Here is a 27,134-nt window from a genome sequence, read left to right on the forward strand (position 1 = left end):
TAGTGTTATTATGAATACCAACTTTCTAATGATTTTTCTTGTAAATGAAAAAAATCCTTGATGAGTGTGATATTAAGTTTTATTAAGTATACTCATAATTTAATAAAGGTATACAATTATAATAAAGGTGTAGTAGAATTGCGAACAGATTTGGCCCTCAAGAAATTTTTTAATCGTTGTTTTATGTATATTTGGCTCTTTGGCTAATAAGTTTGCCGACCACTGCTCTGGGCTAATGATGGACCGCGATATTTCTCTTCCAGCTTTCTACGGACAAATTGGCACCGCGATCACTGAACCAAAACGTTGGAAGCACTTTTTTCTTACACGCGCTGGGTCGCAAAGCGGAAAATTAATGCGAAGTTTTATGAAATGTTGCGTATATTTTTTTCTAGCACACACGTAGGATTGTGAAATTATGTTTTTAAACATTACGAGGCATGTTAGAAACGAATCTGAGGATATAACGACATCAACGCGAACACGAAAGAATGCGTGATTTTTAAAGGTTTTAGAAAATATTTTTGTCCTCTGTTAAAAAAAAAGTAAGGCAGTTTTTAATGATTTCTCTTGAAATCGATTTCCAGGGCTTTAAATTGAATCCACAGGGTTGAATTCATTATCACAATTGTTTTCAGAAGAATGTCATTTTCACATGTTTTTCACGTGTGGGTAGTAATTGAATTACATTTATGGAATTGAAATAAACTATGTACTAGTTCTCATTTTTGACATCAAGCATACAATGTTGCTAAAGCTAGAAAATATATTCAACTCGCTTCAAACGCAAAATTATAGGTGCCATCCCTCAGATATGTCGAAACAAAGTATTATTGGAGACAACCAGTGGTTGAATGTTGCAAGTGGTTGTTTATTGTCCATTTCAACCACACAGAATCACGGCTCTTTAACTCGAGATATGATGGAGCCGATGATAAGAGCACTCTACTGAGAATAGGCGCATCCGTAGAAGGAGTACGCGACTAATTGCCCCTCGGCCGACATCCTTCAGTGATTACTGATTACACCATCCCCGAGAGACATGTAGTATGATAATCACCATTATAATGTTTACGCAGCATCCTCTCACAATTCATACTTTACTAGACTGAATATTTTATACAGTAGGCAGTGATGGAATATCGAGATCTAGACTTCACAATCGATAATTTCATGACATCAAATAAGATGTTTTTTGCCATTGAAAATCATCGATACATGAGCAATTTATGGTAAGATCGAAAGCGTGTTATTAGTTGTTCTCATAAAATATTTTTTTTGATCACTAGTATTATTTTTACCTCGAAAAGATGACACCATTTTGACAGACAGTGATCGTATAGTTCCTTTTTTTTTAATTCAAAGGTGTGTTTTTTTTTATTTTGGTACAAATTTGAAGCCTATGATTTAAAATATGTTACACTGGATTTTGGGGTAAAATCTTACATTTGCATACAATTTTTTATAATTATTTTTACGATTGTTAACAACATTAATCATTGTCAACCAAATGTAAAAGGTAACTATGTACTACACTATGAATCTGGATATTAGGTTAAAACCCAGCATTCGTTAAGTCGCATTCATTCCACCGGAGATCACCGGGGAGGTCACATGTCTGCACACACCCGATTATTCGAAAATAATGTATATTGGATATTTTTTTAGAATATATATAGAAAAATTATTTATATATATTTTTGAACTCCTTTCCTTTCAATTACTCTTTTCTTTTTAAAGGCATATACAATAATTATTTCGAAAAAAAATCAGTTTTCAATGCAAAACGGTGTCTTTAAAAAAAAATTAAAAACGTAAAATGTTACTTAGATTTAGAGAAAATTTAGTTGCGACTTGAATATGCAATAATATGTTGTGTTATTCGCATCATAATAACAGCAATTAAAATAAATCTTTTAAACAAAATAATTATCGCAAAGAGAAAATATTGTCCAATTTTCGAATGTATGAATATTAATATTCCATCACTGTTCTGCGTGAGGTGGATTCTCGGTTCCTCACCGCTAATAACTAGTTCTCCTTCCCAGTTGACTTGAGCTATCTACAGAAGCAAATGAAGCATTTCCAATTATCGTTTATAATTGTTTTTTATTATTATTTTGTATTATTTTCTTTTTTTTCTGTCTTGATTGTAACGCACTTCTCTTTTCAATTACCATAAATAAAATATGCTATTAATGGTTTACCAAGCGTTCAGAGTTAATCGCAGACTTTCCATGGTTTATCGTTTTATGTGTATGAATGGATTTACATATTTTATATTTTTGACATCTCAACATAGATGAAGAAGAATATGGAAGTCTGGGCTCATACAGGGCTTACAACCGTCATAGGCTTGATTAAGTGATTACTTTACACACGTGTAACATTAACCAATTCAACCTACGATTAACAACCACACTACTGATTTTTTTGAATTCTTATATATATTGATCAAACAAATACTTACCAAATATTAATATATTAAGTGAAGGTCATTGATTTCAATTTTAAAATTCTTATAAAGTTGTGATACATTTTTTACCACAATGGCAGAGCCATCTGTTGAACGTAGCAGCACCTAGTGCTATACTTAAAATGCTAACGGCAGACTATTTAAATATTTGATAGCTGCTGTCACGTAGCGTTTTAAATGTTTTCGATTGCATTGTTGTTTCGTATATTTGTAATATTTAGAAATTAAACATATCAGAATTGTATTGTTTCTATTTCGTTTATTTTCCATTTAACCAGATTTAGCCACAGCATCGTTCGGCCAGGTACGGATAGTAAACAAATAAAATCACTTATTAAAAAATGATTGTATAGTAAAATGTTGACGTATAATGAAATATCCTATTTAACTAACCGCTTTAAATTTAATATCCTGAATTTTGAACATCCACCTGTACAATATTCTATCGGCAAATACACATTTCCAATAAGTTTTGAATTATTATATGTACCCGCCGTAACCTCAAAACCAATCATTTACCGCGATACAGAATGTCGCATATGTGTGCAGAAGTAACTTGTCTGCAATATTTATGGTTCGGCCTTTCCAACAAACTTATTATTTTCCAGTTTGGATTACTTTGAAAGATTTATCGTGGCAGTATTTCTAGAATTGCGCACACTCGGTATTAATGCATGCACTTAATTTTAATAGAGGAAGCATTTAAATAATATATATACAGACATACATCAAACATGTATATATAATTTAAAATTTCTAATTAAAGTCTAGTTTTAGCAATTGGTCATCATCAGTTCTTACCATTTTTGGGTAGGTACTTGCTAGAAGATTTTCAAAATAATGTCAATCCTGCCCTATCCTCATCATCCTGCCTGCAGAGAAGACTCTAAAGTTATAGAGGCTTGCAGGCTCATCCTTAACCAGAGGGTGTAGAATTTTTAATTAAGTAAAATTTGGTCACATCTGATCCACAAACAACATAAAAAGATCGTCGCAAGATTTAGTTATCATTAAACTTACTTTCTCCAAATATAACCTCGAGAAATTCTCAAATTCAAAGAATAGGTACTGCTTACAAAGGTAGGTTAGGCACTGGTTTTGTCCCCATATAAAATGCACTCCATTGGGTACAACACATTGTGTAATAAATTACGGACGTTTAATAAATAAACATATTTAATTAAAATAATAATTATGCTTTTAAAAAAATATTGTGTTTGATAAAAGAAATTGAAAATATGCAATGTTTTTACCAGCAGATTTTTTTCTTTGGGACAAGGACACTTCCAGTCACAAAATCCTGCTTTTAAAATATCGTCATAATCCAGACACTCAAAATCTTAACACCATTCAATTAAAAAAAAAATACCGTCTCTACTCAATGAAAATTCTACAGTGTAGCGTATGCATCTATGTTATTTCTGCATTTCTCACTGGCGACATTTTCTTGTTATTTAAATAACTAGTGTTTTAAAAATCAGCGACATAATTGCTTTTGGAAGGATACGAGTAATCTTGTCCTACCAATACTGCGTAATTATTATGCTGTCAATTTCTTGACGTTATATTTCTGACCATGTGAATGAATTTACTTGAAATACTTACATGCACGATACACGCACATATGCAGCACCTAGAAACGCATAATTATATATTAAGTTCGGATTGGTTCTCGTCTTGCATCTCACTTGGTTTAATTCTAGGTACTGAGCAGTACAGGGAAGCTGACACCCTAATGCCAACCTTTTAATGGGTTGCCTCAACAGCCATCAGCGTCCATTATGGGATTATGATGTTGCATTCATACTAAGCGAGTTATATCATTGCAGCTGGTTGAAATTTTAATCTCTCTTTGGTCTTTTATATGAATCTTTGGTCCATCTTGTCTCGACTGCAAATGTGAATGGATTGCCTGCTTACATTAAGGTTTAAAAGGCTATTGGTTCATTAAGTACATTTTATTAAAGCTGCACGTGAAATCTTGCGTGCGTGATTCATACTGTATTGTAAAATAATGTCTTGCAAATAATTGATAACTTATTTAATTATTTGTCAACACTCCTTATACAGTCATTTAATATTTACATTAATATCGTAATTTCTTAGACAGTAATATCTTCCGATCGACCAAAAATTTTACACTTAGATTAGTAAAGTTTTGTACCGTTTTAGTCACTTGAATTAGTGAACATATAGTACACCACACAAACCAATATGGTATGAGTTCTACAGATCCTTCGAACACGTTCGATCCTACTCTTTTTCTTAATAAGGTAGGCACTAGTGAAAAGCACCTACTTATTCTAAAATATGTTTGCTATTAAGCAAATAATAAAATATTCCCCATACTTAGAATTTTCTTATTTGATACTCTCAACACAACATGTTTTTTCTACTTGAATGCCCACAACTCATTTATCGCTATTGCAATTTTCGAGATTATTACAATTAAAATAAGTAAGTACAAGTAAAAATAACAATAACTTTATCATTATATTTTTATTTAATTTGTTTACTGTCTACCTAGTGTATTAACGTTATTTTGAAAGTTAAATAATTAAATGCGTCAACCGTGTAGTAAATTTGTAATTATTAAACTGTATGGCAAAATAAGAATCAATAATTTGCGAGAGGCTGGTTTCCAACAGTAATTAGTAAAAAGCGTTTTATCCTTGGACTATAAAAATGAAATAAAATGAGCTATTAGCGCTGTGCGTAGTTCAAGGTCCAGCCCCTTGCGTGTCGTTGAGGTTGCCAAACACATAAAATACACAGTGTAGTAATCCAATTAATTATTATAAGAAAGGAATGGTCCGAAAAACTAGTTTGCGGACTAATGGGGTCATTAATCTTTCCGACAAAACAATTTTAGACAAAAATTGTTTAGCCTTCGCAGTGAAAAAATCTCGTTAATTTACGTAAAGCTGTTTTTGTAGTCCTGTTGTGTTTCGGTATTCAGGTTTGCTACATATCCGAGCGTTGATGTTTTAACAATAGCTTTTTTGTATTATGTCCGATTTTAAAATATGAGCAGGTTATTTATAATAATGTGTGTTGCAAAAGTGTTTATTTTTATTTCCATATAAACAAAAAAATAACATTTTGAAATGCAACTATTAATTTTATTTTAAAAATAACTAAAAATATTACGTGACTACACTTTTTTATAATATATTCATTAAAAAATGTTATAATGAATTCATTTTGTCAAAACAATTTTTACATTCCAGTAGGTATTTTTATTTGATTCTGTTTTTTTTTCTTGTCAAAAAATTACACTCAAGTTATGAATGATTGATACTTTGTTGTCTGGAAGTATTAGATAACACCAGGTTTACTGTTGTTTGCATTTGCCAGCCTGTTTACATCCTTCTAAGTCAGGTCGGAGTCCGAAGTTCAGACGAGAACTGCTGACGAATTGTCTGCAGTGGACATCATGAGCGGCTGGAACCTGATGCCTTGTAAAAGAGGCAAGCTTGATTATGGCTCTCGGGAGGCACGGGACGTACGTGGCCTCTCCAACTAAATCGCCTTTTCCTGGCGACAATTATGACCACAGGTCGCTGCGTACTTACTACGCCTGAAACATGAAAAAAGTGATATTTTTTGTTGTATTTGAAAGAGATGACGTTAATACGTGTTTCAAAGAAAATACGTAACGGATATCTCTATAAAACCACTGACTAAGACTTGATAAACGCGACCGGAGCGCGGCCCGTAGGAATAGGGTTACATAAAAAAGAACGGTTGAGATGATCGCTCCGAGACAGATGAGTACAGCACCACAGATGGACGTGGGACCGTCGCAGTCAGTGCTTGCACTGCGTCGTATTGACCGCATCGCGTTCATGCGCTCCTGTACCACTTTGATTTCCCCGTTAATCATACGACACGAGAGAAAATGCTCCTAAAACTAATGCAATCGTGCTTTTTATGATAAACTTGAAATTGCTAGTAAAATTATTTCCTGTATTGGATTCTATGCAAGGCGAGCTTTAAAATATGTCTGTGCACATAAGCCTACAGTTTCATCTTAATCCCGTAACAAAAATAATTGCTGTTTAAATTTTAATAATAATTTATGGTCGATGATAAAGTTCATACTTTAACAAATTTTTGTAGTAACATTTAAACCTATTTGTATACAGGTTTCTTTTATTATGTTTTTTACTGTCAAATTATACATTTATATACTAAGATCCAAAAAGAGTACAGAAAAATATAATTAATTAATACAAACTTTTTTACTGTTCTACTATTGAAAATATATAAAGAGTCATTTTTTACTTTTGAAGTACCTCGTACTATAAATATCAATAACTTTTTAAATAAAAATTATAAGTTGTTAACAGTAGAACATTAGTGGAATTTGATTAACAGAAATCGAATTGTTTGTATCCTATTGTTTAAATATATTTTTGGTAAGTATAGTTTTTTAATAAACAATATACTTATCTAAAATAGATACTATATTGCAATACCCGTTAAGTATGGATAAAAGAATGTGAAGAAAACCATCGTTATGTACAAATATTGGTTTTTGATGTTCAGAAGTTAGCTTTTTATCTGAATAAGTATGCATTACTTATTACGGATATTAAACAAAGTTTAGTTTTTAGCAATAAAAAAAAACAATTAATTGGTCAGTACTAGACGACTTAATATTTGGATCCATTATATCACATTTGTATCATGGCTTGTAGTTTCTTATGTATAATATTTCTCAGGATTTAACCTCAAGTGGTATCATATGGACCATTATAAAACCATCTCAAGCATACGGAAATCATCTAACACTTCTCTGTGGTATCACTTTCCATCGTAATGAAGCAGTAATAATACATTATAATGTCTCATCCAAGCCTTGTTTCTTATATAAATACAGGTTTTAGTTCAATGATATAGAATATGGCAACTTATTCAGAGTCATTTCGTTAGGTGTATAATATGACCCCACTTACCTGCTGAAAATGAAAATGAAGATTACTGCTTTCTTTTTTCGCTATTATGGTAAATTGTATTGATCTATACGCCAAATATTGGAATATTTCCGAATCTTTGTAAGTACACTAATACGAGAATTGTCCATAGAGGTAAACGTTTCACAAGTATATAAAATAATAATTTTAACCAGCCGATATCAGGTCGTAAGCCCTTTATATCTCCAAGACTTTCATACTTAACATTGATGGTTACTTAACATTGGAAGGGACAAGGTGGAAAGTGAATTGATTAAAGTCCAGGTGTAATTATCACATTGAAAAACCTTAAACCATAAATTATTTTTGTATCTCCTGTATGTTATGTTTATAATCTAATCATTAAAAAAAAAATATATATATATATATATATATATATATATATTAAAAATTAAAAAAAAAAATATATATAAACTTTGTATTACCATGTTAGTATTCGGCTCAACACAGGCCATGCCTAAAGAGCCGTAATACGTATAATAAATGTGTATATGAAATGAATATGTATATTGAATGTATCTATGTATTATGAAAATAAATAAATAAATAAATAAAATAATACTCCATATAAATATATTATTCTTTGCTACATCTGATAAACAGGGAACCAATTTAGAGACCATAAACCGTTTACAGAGTAAAACTAGTAATACCATATGTTTCTATAATAACATTAAAAAACTTTATTTATAATATTTTCGTATCATTTCAATAGTATTAAATCTAATTTAAAGTGTTATAATGAAACGAATGAATAAGAATGTAACAAATTTTAAATTTGTAATTGTATTCTCTCCATAACCGTTTTATTTAAAACTTGATTGAACACTTCCTAAACAATATCAATATGTTTAGAGAACCAATATTAAGTGTACCAATTTTTTCGTTTGTGGCTGTTTTTTGTCGTTGTTTGGAAAAATCAGCTTTACATGTAAAGAAATAATAATTTTTATCTCGTATAAAGAGGATATGAACTGTTCAACGTATGAGGTGCTGAAGAGGGTGGCGCATAATAGACTGGAATGGAGAAAGAGGTGTCATTTGTTGCTGCAAACCAATCTACAAGATTGAGACCACAGACGACGATCTCGTATATACATATTACATTGAAGACAGGACAACATTGTTGTTGGCAAATCGTATAAGTTTTATATATAAGTTTTATTGGATACTTAATAAACATTTCAGCTTTATCCTCCTCCTACGCTACGATTTAAATAATATGTTGCTTTAATCTGAAATAACAACTTTATTAAAGTTATCATTTATGAATTGATGGTAATGAAATTTTTAATATGCATATTATTTTATTTCTTTTATAGGTCTAATAAGGGGTTTAATCGGTCATATAATGACTTATATATTCATTATTACTGAACTTTAATGAAAATTGTACGTGTAATTTATTTTACTCCTTTTATTGGTCTTATTAAGGATTTTAATCGGTCATATAATGAATTATGAACTTATTTATACTAAACTTTGATGGAAATGAATATGTTCATTATATTATTTATTTTAAAGGTCTAATTAGGGGTTTAATTGGTCATATAGTAAATTATAAAATTATAACACTCTGCATATTCTTCATTGTTTACAACTTATAGACACAACTTCATGACTACCGGATTCGGAATAACCATTCCATCATCAGGTCAAAATGAAGACTAAAGTGAAATTGATACGGTCCCCTATTTATATAAAATGAATGATAAGGAAAGTGTTATATTATCAAAAAACTTTATTTATTGTTTCGGCATTAACTTTGTGGTAAGACATGTTACAATGATTAAAGAAAACACTTATTTTTTACCACTTGAGTTTTATTATAGACTACATGTTTCAGAAGTTAAACTTCCGTCATTCAGGTCTGTATAATAACTAAAATATAAAATATAAAATTGTTCTATAAATAAGGAGAGGGGAAAGTAAATTATTTATTTATTTATTTGTTTTTTTATTTTTTATTATTTGTTTTTTTATTATTTGAAACATGTAGTCTATAATAAAACTCAAGTGGTAAAAAACAAGTGTTTTCTTTAATCATTATCAAAAAACAATGTTAAAAATTCTTTGAATATACAAAATTATAAACTCATTCATACGAACTTGATGGAAATGTATACGTATATAATTGTATTTCTCTTATAGGTCTTACTAGGAATTGAATCGCTAATAATTTTGTGTTTGAATTTTTTCAATTCTGACGGAATGTCAACACTACGACGGCAATATTACGCGACATTTTCCATATGATCCGTAAACAAGTGCTTCGTTTGTTTAGTACTTTGCTCGAGTCAACTCTGATGGAAACCCCCGTACGTATGCACACATGTGAAGATTTAATATCAGATATTATTTAATGACATGCAGCCTATATTACACTTAGTTACTGCAATTATTATTACTTAATTATATAGACTTACTATGTATCCAATTAAATAGGAAACGAGTTTCTCAAGTTCGTCTATATTCTATATCATGTTTGTTTATAAATGTGTTAGAATTTGACAGGGGTAAACTAACATACAAATAAACGAATAAATATAATAAACGCATCATTGCATTTTTTGCAATTCTTTATGCAGCTCTTCCAGGTATCTACCTCGTTTCATTGTTATTTTGCATGGACTTACCGTCTTAAAACAACAATGCACCTTCTGCGAATCTTCCCATATTTCGAACCCAAATTTTGCTTTAGATTTGGCAGAGCTACGGGCGGTCAGGAACCCATTTTTCTTATGCCAATAATAAGCTTTTTTATGATTAAACCAAATAACGACTTGAGTTATTTTTGTTAAAATAATTCATTAAGAATGCAAGTTATTCAACGTACTAAAAGTTTAATTAGTTAAAAGTTTAATTGCATTGATATCTTAACTGGCCTCAATTACTCAGTACTGGTCTCATTTTGATCTGTGTATAAAAATTATGTGTTCTCATTTTTAATCCAAGGGATGCAAATTGTATTACATTTTTAATGAATTTGACTTGGGTGATTTAAGAGGAAATTGTTTTCTTTTAGAATTGTAACTTTATATTTAGGTATGTTGTGCCGGTTGCTAGTTTTATTGGGAGGTAAGATTTTCGGGTTTGTTGAATATTGAAATATGTAATTAGTTTTTTCGGGCTATAATTTGTTTTATCCCTGTTATTGTTTTAAAGAGTGATTGTGTCATCACATATCAAATATAACTGAACCAAATTTATAAGAATTACCTATTCATCTAAACAGGTAATAAAACCTAGTGAAATTAGTTGCCATCATACCTACATGTATATATTTAATCACGTATGCATAATTTTCATTCTGCCTTCCAGAGATGATTCTAAGTGCACTATAAATAAACTGTATTGAAGGAAACAATGTACGAGTATGTGTTTGTTCTTTTAATTGATTATAAATTTGGACTTAAGGTTACTATTTTTTCTTTTCTTTTTTATCGCCTACTAGTGTGTATAAAATACCATGAACATTTGTTTAGTTTCTAGTTGAACATGCTGTCAATTATGACAGTTATCTAAAACTCGCGTAAACTGTTTAAAAATAAATAATACAATTTTATTTATTGGCACTAATGCTATTTCCCTATGGTATTTAATTCCAAGTAACAAGAAATCCTTCATCCAATCGAATCCTCATAAGTCAGGCGGCCGATCAGTCCGATAGCTCCGCTTAGCCCCGTTTGTCCAAGTCGCGTTTAACTATAAACTGGTGTCGATAATGCACCTGTTTACTGGCGCTTTCTGTCGGTTACAGTTTAGTAAAATATTCAACAGATCGAATGGCAGCGGACTCGGCAGCCGAGTAAATTGATAAGTAACAAGCGTCACGATCGCAATAATTGCGCTTTTTGCTATGATTGTCGGCCCAGACTGGACGGCACCCAGGAGAGTTGAATCACCCTACTCGGCGCTTCAGGGTTGAGATCTGCGATTCTCTTCTTTTTACCCTCCACAGTTGTCTTATCTTACGAGTTGTGATCAAAAACACTACCGGAGTGCTAAAATGTAATATCCGTGATCAGGCAAACTACCTCAACAATGGGAATATTATTTTAAACATATTACATATAAAATATTAATATTAATTATTCTTGATGATTTCCATGAATAATTTTGGGACATGGGATTAAGGCTTAAAATACTAAAAAAACAAATAAGTAAGTAATACATAACAATACACAGTGCAAAATATAAAATGTAAAGCGATAAAGGTATAGTAAATAGGCAAATAAAAAATAAAACAAGGTTAGAAGCATGTTTAAAGGAAAATAATGAGAAAATATAATTAATCCCTTACACAAATATCTTTATTTTTCAGTACATTAATTTTGAAAACTAAAGATAAAGAAACAAAAAACAATTTTTAATAATAATTACCAAAATATGAGATGGTAAACATGATGAATGGAACAAGGTGTTTTGTAATAAATTACTTTCGTTTTATTGTTATCAAGAATAAATAATCGTTAAAATATTCATGATTTAGTGGTTATTTAGTCTATGAAGAAACACAAGAACACTAGATTTACCCGCCAATATATTATTTTGACATTATTCATCGATATTTCCTTACTGATTTGAAACGCTCTTGGCGTTAAAAAGTGTTTTTGGTCTGTTATGTGGCTCCGTTAAAATGCGCCTCCATTTAAGCCGTCCAATAAATCAATTAGTATGGAAATTGAGCTTTCGGTATTACCGTGTGCACAAGCACAATATGATTCAAAGCATGACTACTGCGTTTCTCAAATCAGATGCTTTATAAACCGATTAATTTATTTGTTATTCAAGGAATATAAATTGTATTTGCTCGTGTGCTCGGAATTTCCCCGCTGTAAAATATCGTCCTTAGAGGTAAGGTTGTTTTTTAAACAGGTGGTATTCCATGGTTGGATTAACTACTTTAAAATATGTTTTGAATATTGAAAGCATTAACTTTGTGGATCATCTTGATATATTATTTCGAGAAATAAAAATACTTTGTGTTCTGATCCACTCACACAATGTGAGTGGATCAGAACAGAAAGTATTTTTATTTCTCGAAATAATATACTTTAAAATAATTTAAAAACTAAATGTTTTGCAAATATTGCACCATTTAATTAATTTTTGTGATCTTTCAAAGCATTGAGACTCATTTATATTGGGGTTCTAGTACAAACATACGTCTATACAAAAATAACAATTTCTTGTCTTCAGAATCTTGAATTCAGATTTCACTTATTGGTCAATATATAATACCCTGGATCTACGCCTGTAGTGCATATCTGATCTCCTTTCCTTCATGTATTTTACGATCAAGATAACACTGCGTATATGATGCAGTGCCCTATGCACCATCGGGAGCGGATAAGGGTTAGAAGAAAATTATATCTGTATATATATATATGTATATATATATATATATATATATATATATATATATATATATATATATATGTATATATATATATATATATATATATATATATATATATATATATATATATATATATATATATTTAAATATATTTAAATATATAAAGGAAATTACACCATTCAAACATGTTCAGTGACCGTTAATACGCGTGGTGTATCTTAGGAAGAACGATAAATTGTTATTAATAATTTGTATGTTTTTATTTTTGTTATTAAGGGCATTAGATTTGTTAACACTGCTTCTTACTCATGCATTTTATTTTTTTTTTAATATTACTCATTCTTGATTAAAGTTGTAGTATTCTCTTAATATGTGCATAATATTGTATAATTGTACATTATATAGCTGTTTCTACTTCTGTTTAATTACTCTATGATTACTTCGTGTCCACGGTGATCATGTCGGATAACTTCAGTTCTTCGTGATCAGCGTCCGGATGCTCTATTGCATCATACAATACGTACATATTCTCATTCAAATCGATAAGAACTCTTGATTTCCCAATGTTTTTCCATAGTAAAGATAGCGTTGCCCAACTTGTGTGAATTATCACCGCAGCAGTAACCAGCAACCGACCATTGCCGTTTCGTTGTGAAAGACGGCATATTCCGCTCTTAGAATGACACAACGAGTTATTACTGCCTCATCTGTTTTGGTATCGGAGATATAATTTCAATCATCTACGTATTGTTTGTTCTGCTTTTGCGGTATGTGAGTCGGGAGTTATCTGATTGTCCTAGTTGGTACCAGGAACCTTCGGTACCTATATTTATCCTCATCGTGACTGACATAGTTCATTTCGCTGGGGTAATGCCGGCGAGGAATCATACTTTTAAAAACTTAGCTTTTACTTTCTTCTGTTTTGAATATTGAAAGCATTAACTTTGTGGATCATATTGATATATTATTTTGAGAAATAAAAATACCTCTTCAGGGTGTAATTTATGACTAATTTTAGTCATAAATTAAACCCTGAAGAGGGCAATAGGTTGTTGCCGAAACTAGTTGGTTAATAAAAATGTGTGTGGATCAAAACACAAAGTCTCTTTATTTCTCAAAATAATATATATACTTTCTTCGATTGCTCTTTTTTCTCATTTCGAAATTATTTTTTCCTCCTTTTATGACCAATCATAACTTGAAGCAAGAGCACACGTAGAATCCAATTAGCTAGATGGATGTAGTGTTTGCACACTGGTTTCGGCACACGCTTTACTTCGATTCGTAATGCTTAAAAAACGCTTATTTTTTACTGCATTAATATTTCTTTTTGTCCACCTTCGTAGTTTTCTGGTCAACACGCTCGGCTACCGTACTAGAGGTCCCGGATTCGATTCCCCAAAGCGAAGGGGTCAAATAAATATACGTAATTTTTTCACTCTAATGTTTATTCAATATTACTCTGGACTGGTACCTGAAGGGGAGGGACGTTCCTTCCACACCACCCTTCAACACCTGTCCTTTCCTACATGTTTTAACAATCAAGATAACACTGCGTTAATACGATGCAGTGCCCTATGCACCATCGGGTGCGGACGAGGGTTTGAGTGATAAATTATTAAAAGACGCCGATTTTGTATTGAATCAATATTTCTTTATACATGAATGACCTCTACAAACTGTTTTAATTTGTGTAGTTTTGAGTGTGTAAATGGTGCTATGGTGGTGAAGGGTAGTATTGTTTGCATGCTGTGTTAGTGATTGTCCTGACGAAGAGACGGGTGCGTCTCGAAACCGGTAGACATAAAAATCTCGGTGAGTGGGTATATACTAATATTATTAACATTTTTGTAAAAAAATAAATAAGTGTGTTAATCTTATTCTTTGTACTGTGTAGATGCGTATAAAGTCATTTTCGATATGATAATTATAAAAATATTGGCGATTCAATTGAATTGGCCACTCTTGCTACTAATGTCGTATCTGTTATCTCTACGTACTGGATGAGATGCGACCATTTATAATAGTCGACCTTTTAAATCACGCCGTTGATCTGCAGTCTGGGAACTGGTTTACCGCATTTGGAGTTCTGCTGCAGCTCCCGCCCGTTATGAGGAGAACATCTCGGGCCCCGCGGAGACGTTCGCGGAAAAGCGTGCGTTGCTCTCCATTCCTGTCATCCGTCCGGACCTTCAGCATCCGCATTTATTTTTCAATCTTTCATCATAGACACACTTCTGCTGATTTGAGTCCGGTTTGTGCGATTCCCATCCTCGTTTCGATATTTTTAGCGATCTACCCTTAAATTTTTCACATACACCCACCCTCTCTGTTTTTATCTCTTAATGTTCAATAGTATTCATAACATAAATGTGGAATTATTTAACTGGCTTTATCATTCTCAATGTAACTGTTTACAAAAAAAAGTACATGCTGTATAATTCCCAAACAAATAAAAATAAAATAAAATAAAATTCATCCAAATGTTTCATATTATATTGTTTTCCTCCGCCGTTTTCAATTCTTTTTCAAAGGGCACTGCATCATTTAAACGCGGTGTTATCTTGATCGTTAATACATGAAGGAAGGATGATCAGCCCTCCGCTTCAGGTACCAATCCTGGAAAGAATTGAATAAATATTAGAGTGAAAAAATCATTTAAATATATTTGACCCCCTCCCGGGACTTCCACTGCGATAGCCGAGCGTGCTAACCATTCCACTACGAAGGCAGGCGAAAATAAAATAATAAATTTTTTCGATAATTTATATAGCCATTTTCGTAAAATGGCTATATAAATTATCTAGTAAATAAATTACCTCAAGGGCGCTTATACGTACGTGGATTATGATATGTAAATGATAATGATAGATAATGATATAAATTTTTTTAATGTCGTTCTAAAATATTGTTCTAGACAATTGCCAATTTAAATATGTAGGTACTACGTTTTTTAGAAGGAACGATGAAGGTGTATTGGTCTCGTTGACACACACGAATACACCCTTTTATTGATGATAGTATTAAAAATATTTAAGATACGGACAAGATAATAGTGTACATCATTAATTTCCATACTAAAGAATATTTTCTTTTTTGTTCATATTTTACATACCCGCAAAGATTGCTGTGTTGCCTTATAAAAACAAATATAGGATAATTGTTTCAGATCATTTATTAGTGCTATTTCATTGAGTGACGTAATTGCTCACGCCCTCGCGTTAATCTGGATCAACGTCACGTTATTTACGCTGCTGGATATAGATCTTTATCTCGTTTCCATTGCTTTTGAAAGGATTTGACGTGTTTCCACTTATGGCCATTGAATTCGACCACCTGTCCGGGTGTGATGTGTGACGCTCGGTCTGTCCATCTCGGGCTGCCTCTGGCCCCGTCCCGCTTAGTACCTGGGACACCTAAGCGATTTCATAAATACCTTCGCGCCTCGGCGCATTTCTTCCATCGTCATTTTTCATGCAAGTTTCACATTTCTGCGTCGCGTGATTTGAATCGCTCAGCGGAGAGCGTCGTAAACACAGGGTGGCGCAAAATCAATCACTCTATCGAAAGATAGATGTCTCTAGTGAAATTCTAGTGATTCAGGTACAATGTTTCGAAATTGGATCATATGTATAGAATTTCCAAGAATTTGAGTATTTTGGTTGTAAATCACGGGTAGAATTGGTGAATGTTACGCGTATGTAAAGTGATAATTTAAACCAGCCTATGACGGTCGTAAGCCCCGTAAATGCCCAAACTTCCATATTCTTCTTCATCTATGTTAGGATGTCAAAAAATACTATCGAAAGATGATATAATTTTTGCAAATGGGGTCGTACGTCAATCATATTTGATATTTATGAACTAACAGCTGCAATATACAAATTAAATAGGTGGCGCAAAATTAAAAATCTCATTTCGTTTTTTAATAACTTTTTACCAAATAAAAAAATGGTCTTTACTGACGGCAATCTTTGTTTGAACCGTTTTTTTTTGTTAATTCGATAAAATTATATCCGTCAAGTGGCTGCCGCCAGTGTCGATACACATTTGTGTCCGTTTTATAAATCTTTTTGTAAACTGCAGCTGTTTGATTTGCACATGTCAAATATGATTGACGTGCGGCGCCATTTGCAGAAATTATAACGTCTTCTGATAGTGTGATTAATTTTGCGCCACCCTATAAATAATAGCATGTTTATTTTCTTTTCTCCATTCTTCGCTAGACACTGAGCGGCATAGGGTGTTCATTTGGGAGAATATGTTAATGAAAGCCGATCATTGTTACACACCTACGCGGGCTGGATATTGTCGAGGTTTATTATTAGTCTAATTTATGTCTGCCTCGCTTATTGAATCATAACTACTAGATGATTTGCATCCGCGTTGAACGAAACACCGTAAAAATAACTGCATTCAAAATATCGTAGGTGTTATATCATTTGCATAGTGTTAAAATAAATATAATATTAAACGCCAGGGAGATAATATCAAATTTCTTTATGTGGCGTGTTTTTTTCTCTTTCCTGTATTGAAGTCTATAATTAATAATGATAACACTTTGTTTTTAATCATTTAATCATTGTTCAATCTCTTATTGATTTGAATTCTAACGCCATATTATCAGTTTTATCGAATAAATGCAGGGTTTAAATTACGTATTCATATTTATTTTTTACTCAGCTCAAGTGTCAATGTCAAATGACGTTATTCGTCAGATGGCATCATATGTATAAACGCATCACATGTACATATACACTTATGTCGTACCAAACAATACCTATTTTTTGCAACATAGATGAAGAAGAATATGGAAGTTTGGGCATTTACGGGGCTTACGACTGTCATAGGCTGGTTTGGGTGATCAGTTTACACACGTGTAACATTCACCTATTCTACCCATGATTGACAACCTCACTACTCTTTTTACAAATTCTTGGAACTTCTATATATATATATACTGTTCAAATTCGAAACATAGTGCTTGAATCGCTAGAATTTCACTAGAGACATCTATGGTGAGATGAAAGAAGGTTTTTATTAAGCAGAAACTCTTTATTTGTATGTGAGGTCCGAATCCTGGATTAAAATTATATACATGAGAAACGCTACAAAATATCCTTTTCATTTTATTGTTTTAACTTAAAATTTAACCACTTAATTTATTTACAACATTTTGAGTGTGTCCAAATACTTGTTCACACATCTGGATTACTTCCAATAATAGATAATCCTAATTGTGATGTCAAAATGTATTATAAAGATACTTCCTATAATTGGAGATAATCCACATTTGTGAAAAAGTATTTGGACACACTCAAAATGTTGTGAACAATACGTACGCGACAATAAAGCACTGCATGTGGATTTCGTGATCGAGTTGTAAAATCTGTCAACTGTCTGAAATTAATAAGTGCTATTTCCCTTTGACAATGAAATAGCCTCGGCCAGAGCCGTCACGACTTGCTGGAACACTTACTCTGTATGTGGAACTCTAATTTAACAGTTCGCGTGTGCTCTAGAATGCGCGGCTTCCGGAAGTTGTGAGCGGCTTCCCGCCTGACCGGAAGTACTCTGCGAGCCTTTCATTGCAGTTTCCATTCATATGCTCATTCCGCTGCACAAAGGCCTCGATTATCGTATATCATTACGTCTTTACATTGCGTTGAAAATTCATAGATATACTTGTAATGTACGCGCAAGTCATTTTACCATCTGCAGTTGGTTACATACACGTGCGAATGTACATAAGTACATATATAGACTACATCGGTAATTTAGGTTAATTTAAAAATATATATAATTAGTTTTTCCCGATCACTCATTTCTGTTGCTCAAAGTAAAAATAAATAAAATATAAAACGCATTTCTTATATTTAATATATTATCTATTAGATTAAAACCAATATTTTTAGCTTTTTTGTGGAAAAGCTAAAAATATTGGTTTTAATCTAATAATATATTAAAAATGCAATTCCATCACGAAGTGTCGGTGGATAATATAAACATTTCTTATATGTTTAAATTAAAAATACAGGTATCACCCAAAATTTGCCAATAAATTAAAAAAAAATAAAAATACAACACTTGTTTTTTACCACTTCAGTTTAATATTATTACGACTTATTTCGGAAGCTACAGATGCTTCCATTTACGGAACCTACAGAGCGGTAGTCAAACGTAACCATTACGCTACGGAGTAAGGCGAAAATGTAATTTTTTGCTGCTTACATACATTGTATTTTTTTATACGTATAGTATTATATATTTTTTTATATTTAAAATTTACGAATCACAACGATTTTTGATCAATAAAACTAAGGGAAAGAGGCGTCATTGTAAATGAGTTTACCAGATCGCAAAAAGGTCAATAAATTTGGCGTGCCTTTGCTGTTACAGGCCGATGACGCGGATGCAGTTCTAGTAAGAGTGAGATGATCTTAAAAAAAAAAACGCATTTGTTTGCTTAATCATTTCCATTTCACCCTTGAGGTAGTTTTGTACGAAAATAGCGCTATATAAATTATCTTAGTTTATTGTTATTATATTATTTTTTGACATCTCAACAAAGATGAAGAAGAATATGGAAGTCTGGGCATTTACGGGGCTGACGACCGTCATAGGCTGGTTTAAGTGATCACTTTACACACGTGTAACATTCACCAATTCTACCCATTATTGACTACCACACTACTCAAATTCTTGGAAGTTCTATATATATGAACCAATTTAGAAACCTTGTTCTTGAATCACTAGAACTTCACTAGAGACATCTATTGGTGAGATGTAAAGAAGCTTTTTTACTATGCAGAAACTCTTATATTAGTATGTGAGATCCGAATCCTGGATTATAATCATACACATGAGAAACGCCAGAAAATACCATTTTCATTTTTATTATTAAGCTTATAATTTGACCAGATAATTTATTTACAACGTTTTGAGTGTGTCCAAATACTTGTTCACAATACTTGTTACTGTTATTATTTACTTCTGTATACATCTACTTAGGTAGCAACACAGTTCTTCCATTTATGTAAAATTAATTATACATAAGTATATTCATTTATTATTACCATAACTTAATTTTCATCTGTTTATTCATTGAAAATATTTCAAATCACTAGTTCGTTTAAAAACCTAAACGAAAAAGATCTTAATAATAGATTTTTCAACATTGTTCGACGTTTCTTTTGCGAAATGGGCTTAGCATAACATAATATCCATTAATCATAGCTACTAAATATCCATCTTAACAATAGCATTCTGAAGAAGGAGGAAAAAACTACGTCCGTGTCGTACGATACCATTATATTGTAACATAATAGAATATAAAATAGTATTGACACATTTGTTTAACAATATAATATGAAATTGAAAAAAGGTATATGCCCGTTTAAAAAAAAAGATTGTGCGTGCAGTATCGTACACTTGATAAAAGTAAAAAACCCCTTAAAAAATAAAGAATAAGAGAGACTTTATGTGATAGAAAGAAAGAGAGAGATAGAGAAAGCATCTCAAATAAAATATAACAATGCAAAACTCGCATAAAAAATATGTTGTTTATTCAATATTTACATTGTTATTGATTGGTGCTTCAATTTGTATTACTGATATCAATGGTTTGTGATAAATAAAATATGACATGTGTGTCCGTGATTACTGATATCAATGGTTTGTGATAAATAAAATATGACATGTGTGTCCGTGATTTGATATTTTCGAGATTATGATAAAAAATGCATATATTGAAGCTGTGAATTTTGTTGTTGAAGATACAGTGATAAATATTACTTATACAACGCGTGATATCTCAGGTGTTCATATATAGGGTCTGACTTGTGCATCTACAATGCGTGCATGCGTGACACTGTCTTATTCTATCGCTTTGTATTGTTGAATATACGCCGCTCTCTTTTGCTCCACTCCTGTGGCGTCGTAATGTATAGACCTCTTTCTTGCTATGTCTACTTTACATCGTTCTTCTCTCTCATGTAATGAAAAGTGCCTAATAAACGTGACTCTTCCTTGAAAAATTTCTCTCAATTTTCGTCCAATTATCGATTATCGAATCGCCCCCCAAGAAGTTTCACAAAAAAAAGTTATTTTTCAACGATCTTAATCTGTATGTTGTAATATACTTATTGTTTTTCAATTGACAAAACCGAACAATATAATTCATATGGACTGTGTAGTTTCGGAAATATTTTTTAGTACTCTTAAATGGCATACCGGGTAAGCCAATCCAGAATGTTGGAATTTCGTCGTAAAGAAAAAAGATGAAGAAGAAATCTTGGATCAACTTCACTTCCTTTGTTTTTTAAATTATTTCTGACATACGGAAATGAGATTGCTTTTCGTTCATACACTTCTAAATTCTGATGCATTAGGGATATTTTTGATATCGGATTAATAATAATTTAGGTAGCTTTATTATTTAAATCGTCATTTTATTTCATCTCGTCCATTTCTGTAGCTTGCTTAGATTTTCTTTCCATTGTCGCGTCGATGTTTCAATTCCATCTCGTGAACTCTACGCAAATGGTTGCCGCGCATAGTACGATAAATTTATTTCAGCCTCGCTTTATGCGTCCATTGTCTAGTTCAGCTTTCCACGCAGATCTGATTCATATGCAGCGTAATAATTATTATTATCGTCAAAACGTTTTGTATCCGTTGCATTCACAACCAGATGCTCGCGATCAGATACGTATTGAAACACGGCATCGCCAGTTAAATTCCAACTGTTTGAAATGTTCAAGCTCTAGTGACATTTCCTTTTGGTGATGAAAAATCAACCAGTACAATAGGATGTAAACGTCGCGCAAAAATGTTCGCATCGCAGGCTATAGAACGTTGATTACGGAAATCGCAGTTAACAATACTATTTAGCAAAAATACACCTATCTAGACAGCTTCTTCCTAAATTAAAATATCTTGAATCATATATTTTGAATATTAAAAGCACTGTTAACTTTGTGGTATGGATAATATGCCCGGTACTATGCCCGATTTTAAAATATGAGTATGTTAACACTCCTTATCGTTCATCGTTCACTTTAAAGTTCACTGCTATTCCCGCGGGAGCGCAAAGAGGAGGTTATCAAAGGAATGTAGGATAAATATTTTGAATAAGTATTTATTTTGAGTATTATTGCCCGCTTTCGTGGTGTAGTGGTAAGTACCGTGGAAGAAATTTCGGGTTCGATTCCTAGGGATGTCAAAATAAATTGAAGTGATATTTCACTTTGGTATTTTTTTATATTACTTTCGACTGGTACCTGAAGCCCACAAGTGATCACCTTTCCTTTAGGTAACGCTGGTTCTAAACGATAAAGTGCCTTATGTGCGGATTTAAGTTATTTTCACTGTCAAGTGCCTTATGTGCGAATTTAAGTCATTTTCACTGTCATATATTTATTTAAATGTCTCCCTGGACTATTACAAGAAGCGCAGGATTGATCACATTTCCTTTAAGCAATTAACGATGAAGATTACACTGCGTTGGTACGATGCAGTGCCCTATACACCATTAAGTGTGGATAAGGGTTAGAAGAAAAATTATTGTAATATTTTTGTTTATCGGTTTTTACATCGCATTTTTCACATTGTACACCAAAACTTAAGATACAAGAAACTATGCTGTGTAGACGATCCCACAAGAGCTGTGTAACGTCTTCATCAAGTATTCTGGCAAGGGCCCCAAAACAGATTTCCTGAGCACAGCCGATAGCGGTACTATAATTATTATTGTTTTTTTAATGATCGTATGTATGACGAGCGACATACATTATAGATGTGATGGATGGCAAGCATTGTTTGTTTAGTTTTGCATATTTATGAGGGTCTGTCACCACGCTACCTTCGGAACAATTCATGATTACATATCTGGACGACTACAATGCGCATGATCATCATTTTGGTGCCAGCGATCTAACGGTTTAACAGACCGTTAATTCTAGCTATTTTGATTGTCTGTTTGACAAATTTAGGCTCACACATAAGTGCCCTAAAAAAATACGCATATCGTAAACCCAATGCAAAATACTTATTCTGAGCTTACTACTTCAAAATAACTTATTTGACCTCCTCGAAATTCGCAATTAAATCCACATGAACTTAAATATTTTAAGTACACAACTTTAGGGTAGAAAACCCGACCTTATCTTTATTTTTTTATTATTATTATTTACTCTCTCAGACAGGATGTCCCATAACTCGACGTATTCCTTTTAAGGGGTATTAGGCCAGCTTATGACTCACCAAAAATTGAAATTTTGACCTTGGTAAAAGTGCCTTAGTTTTCCAGATATTTCCACTTTTATAAATTTTCCGAACATCTACGCCTTAGATCAGTTTTTTGTTTTTCAATTTTTCAGTTTTTCATATTTTAGAATTCTAATTTTTGTTCTATAATACTGAATAAGTATTCTGTTGATCACAGTCCTAAATATTACCAATACTGGCTTGCGTTGGCGGAAAAAAAATATCCGGTCAATGATATTAAAATAAATTTTTAGGTAACTTTGACTCTTCACCCTGAAAAAAAAATACGACACTAACCTGGCAAATTATTTTAAAAGTTTGTTTAATTTATGTCATTTTAAAAACAGTTATAAATTTAATATATTTTTCTATAGAAAAAAGATATTGCTTTTTTAATGCAAAATTAGTTGATTTTATAATTATTTCATTTATAAGGAATTCAGTTGTAATGAATATAAAGTAAGATTCAGATTTTCATTTTTTGTATAAAACCGAAAGATGCTTCATCTCATTCGGGGTACCTACCTATAAGATATTTATTATCTCATAGATCTATATGCCAATTGTGGAATACGAATTCCAACTCTAAAATTATGATTATAGCACTGCATAATATCGTATAATCCTTACATTGTTTCAACGTTTTGTTTCATCATTTTGCTCACCACCTTTAAGTAGTCAAATGCAATTTGTATGCAAGGCATTCCGAGTACGTTTTCTTTCATTGTCTTAAACGCTTTGACCTATTACCTAACGGGTGTGAATATAACATAGGAGTATTTATGATGAGTAGGCAGTGTACGCGTGTAATTTGGTTACTTGTGTGCTGTACCTACCGTTGCGCAAGTCACTGACTTCTTAAACAAATGGGTGGGCAAAATGCCAGAACTTGAGAACAAATACTCAACCGCACCTAGCACCAACAACTACTACTTGGTATTTATTAATCATAAAAATTTATTAATCACAAGTACTGTGGAACCTCTCATAACGAGCACCTCTCATAACGAGTAAAAAAGTTGTTCAAAAGTTACTCCCTTAACGAGCGACATTTCGCATAAGTTACAGTGAAAGGTAAAGTCCCTTTTTCACGATATTAACTTGTGAGCCAGGACTTCCGCGCCAGTCAAAACAATTTTTTTTCGTTTAATGAGCGTTTCGCTTAACGAGTAAGATTCTGGAACGAATTATGCTCATTATGAGAGGTTCCACTGTATTCTTTTGAAACTTATCAGCCAAGACGTACATTACAAAATCGTCTAAAGACGATGTTAACGGGATTAAGAACTATGCTTATTATCATAATTATCGTTTTTAATCTTATAGAACGTGTGTATGTTATACATACTTTATTATCGTAATCTGTGAATAGTTTTGATATGTATTTATGGCAGAAGCTAATGAGTGTGTTTCTCTTTTCAGGCTAGCCGAAAGGTTTCAAATTGTGGATATTTGTTCGTTGCTCCTGGATGGGACTTCTCTAACCCGCTCAACAGAACAAAGGTAAGCTTAATATTTAGTATTTTGTGTGTTTCTGCTACATTCAACAGATGGCGCTGCCATTGCGGTTGAAAGTTCAATCATAAAGTTTTTATCAGAACTATCGGTGAATTATTTTTAAAAACTTGAGTTTTATGCGAATTTTCTTTTACGTTTTAATTTATATGGATGAAGTATCTGTACACTTATTTTCTTCTTCGCTTCCTCTCCCATTAATATAATTTTTGTTTTTTTTGTTTAAATACGTATGTAGTTATTTATTTTAAAATGTCAACGTTAATTCAAAATTATATACTCCATAAAGTCGTCAGTTATCGATATGTGAATATATCATCGGGAATTCACTCTCGTTTCTTGGATTTTTGTTTTATTTTTCGAAGTTATGTAAAATTACTTTCGAAAAATACATTAAACCAATTTGTTTAATATTAAAGCTTAATCTCATTACGAACTTTGACGTATGCATATAACATGTGATTTTGAAGATGTGAGTGTTAATTGTCCAAAAATCTGTCCTTAACCACCCAGCGTACGTAATGAACAATCTATTCTCTAAAATGTTCGTTTCTAGATTCATGCTTAGTGTTGATGAACGTCAGCCAGTCAGTTAACACTTCCTTTTACATTAAAGAATTTCATGTACTCGTACCTAATCACAGATGCTATTATAGTTTCTACGAGTATTTATGGGTTATAAATTTAATAGTCCCGCATACCAATTTTCGATTTTGATTAGTACCGGCTTTGAAAGCGAAATCTCATCCGTCGATATGTAACTTTCGTTTTTTCCATTACCATTATCATTTCGAACGCGATACAGATCGGCTAACGAATGTGAAATTGGATTCGCCATTTTCCTTCGCATTGTCAAATAAGTTTTAACCTACGGTTGAGTGGTTTGATTGTTAGTAGGCCAGCCAGCGCTTAGAAAAGTGATCGGACGCGAAAGTAAATTAGTGGCATCGGAAGAAATAGAACGTGAATGGAACAATAAGAGGAGCGATTGCTATTGACTTTACAGATGTTGAAGAAGCGCTGATGGCGCTAGATTAGGGTTCTCAAATTTTTCGTAGATTCTGTCGAGGTTTCCGTCAGTTTCGACAAGAACCTTGTCATCATCAGAGTTCATTAAATTCTTAAACATTTAAAACATTAAAATACTTATAATTAATTACATTTCCTTACCAAAAACTTCCACACACTCCGTAAAAATTCTAAAATACAGAGTGTGTGGAAGTTTTTGGTAAGGGAATGTAATTAATTATTAATGTGTTAATGTTTTAAATGTTTTAGAATTTCACTCACATTTTTTAAAAATCGTGCAAGTACGAATTCACGTAAGTCGAAATCACGTAGGTCTTATTTATTTTTGGTGTACCAAAAAATTCTCTCTCCGATGACGCTATGCCCATATCGAGCCTTGTCCTCTTGCAACATTCGTCTTCCTATTCGCCAACCCTTCCCGTTTTCAGCGCCTTCTTCTACCTGGAGAAGCTGCGCCGCAATTTTTCGCACTTCTATAAACAAAAACTGTGTCCTGAAATTCCCGTCAACGGCTGAAGAGACTTCACGCCCTTTTATTTTCTGTTTTGAGATATAATTCATTCAGGATGCCATTTTTTTTCTTCGTTTTATTACAGACACCGCCGTCATTATGTGACATGTTCCGACGTGTCAGGATGAGTGGCAATCCTATGCTAGACACAGAATGCTAGTTACAGTGACCGAGCATCTATGCCAAATCCCTGTGCCGACCTCTGTAGCAGTGCCATTCGTAATTTAGACGAATATTAAGTAGTTTCAATACATACCTAACCTTTTTGATTTGAGTGACTTTTACTCGTCATGTTCAGGCGTGCAATGTTGCCGTAGAAAAAATCTTATTCGTCTAGTTAGTTTTTCCCACAGATTTCTTTTTCCGTCTGTAATTTCCGTTTATCTAGTATATCATTTTCGATACACTTAAAATTTATTGATATTGAAGTTCGAGGCGATGTTTGGAGGTTTTTTCTGATACAACATTAAGATTTGTCATTACAAGTGAAAACTTTTAGGTCAAATTCAATCTTTCATGCATGTGCCGTAAAAATAAACGATTGTGGTGTACGTTTATAATGGCGGTTGAAATCGAGTGAGCTACCATTATTATTTGCTTTCGTTTTTATGTGGAGTTGTTTTTCATTATTTTGTGTTCTATATTTTGAACAGTTTGTACTTTATGTGGTTCGATGATTGACTAGTTAGAATACCAAGGTAAAGTCGCACGGTTTTATTTATATTTTAGATATACTATGAGAGGCGTATCATTTATTAATGTATGGGTTTAGATACAATATCCTAGTATCTTGGTATCCAATCCTAGTATCCAATATCTTTTATCCTTTTATCCTAGCACCCTAGTACTTTGATATCGGCTAGTATAATCGTTAACGCGTATGATGGTTTATTATCGTCGCATCATAGTCATAGTCATCCATTAAAATATTTGTCAAAAATTAATTGATTGATTTTCCATTCCCGGAATATTCCATAATATACACGAGTCGACAGG

The 27,134-nt window shown here is 32.4% G+C and overlaps 1 protein-coding gene across 4 annotated transcripts in view; it reads left to right on the top strand.

The window, feature by feature from the left end:
- The window catches only part of LOC148304109 (uncharacterized), a 356,867-nt gene that overhangs the window by 58,915 nt on the left and 270,818 nt on the right, over positions 1-27,134 (top strand). For all 4 annotated transcript variants that reach the window (XM_088268853.1, XM_088268851.1, XM_088268854.1 and 1 more), the window contains exon 2: positions 24,506-24,586. In XM_088268853.1, the coding sequence (XP_088124979.1) occupies positions 24,506-24,586 (81 nt within the window). The remainder of the gene's footprint in view (positions 1-24,505; positions 24,587-27,134) is intronic.

The sequence above is a fragment of the Brachycentrus maculatus genome, unplaced genomic scaffold, assembly GCF_059751285.1.
Source record: "Brachycentrus maculatus isolate JH-2025_06_01 unplaced genomic scaffold, ASM5975128v1 h1tg000334l, whole genome shotgun sequence".
Classification (NCBI taxonomy): domain Eukaryota; kingdom Metazoa; phylum Arthropoda; class Insecta; order Trichoptera; family Brachycentridae; genus Brachycentrus; species Brachycentrus maculatus.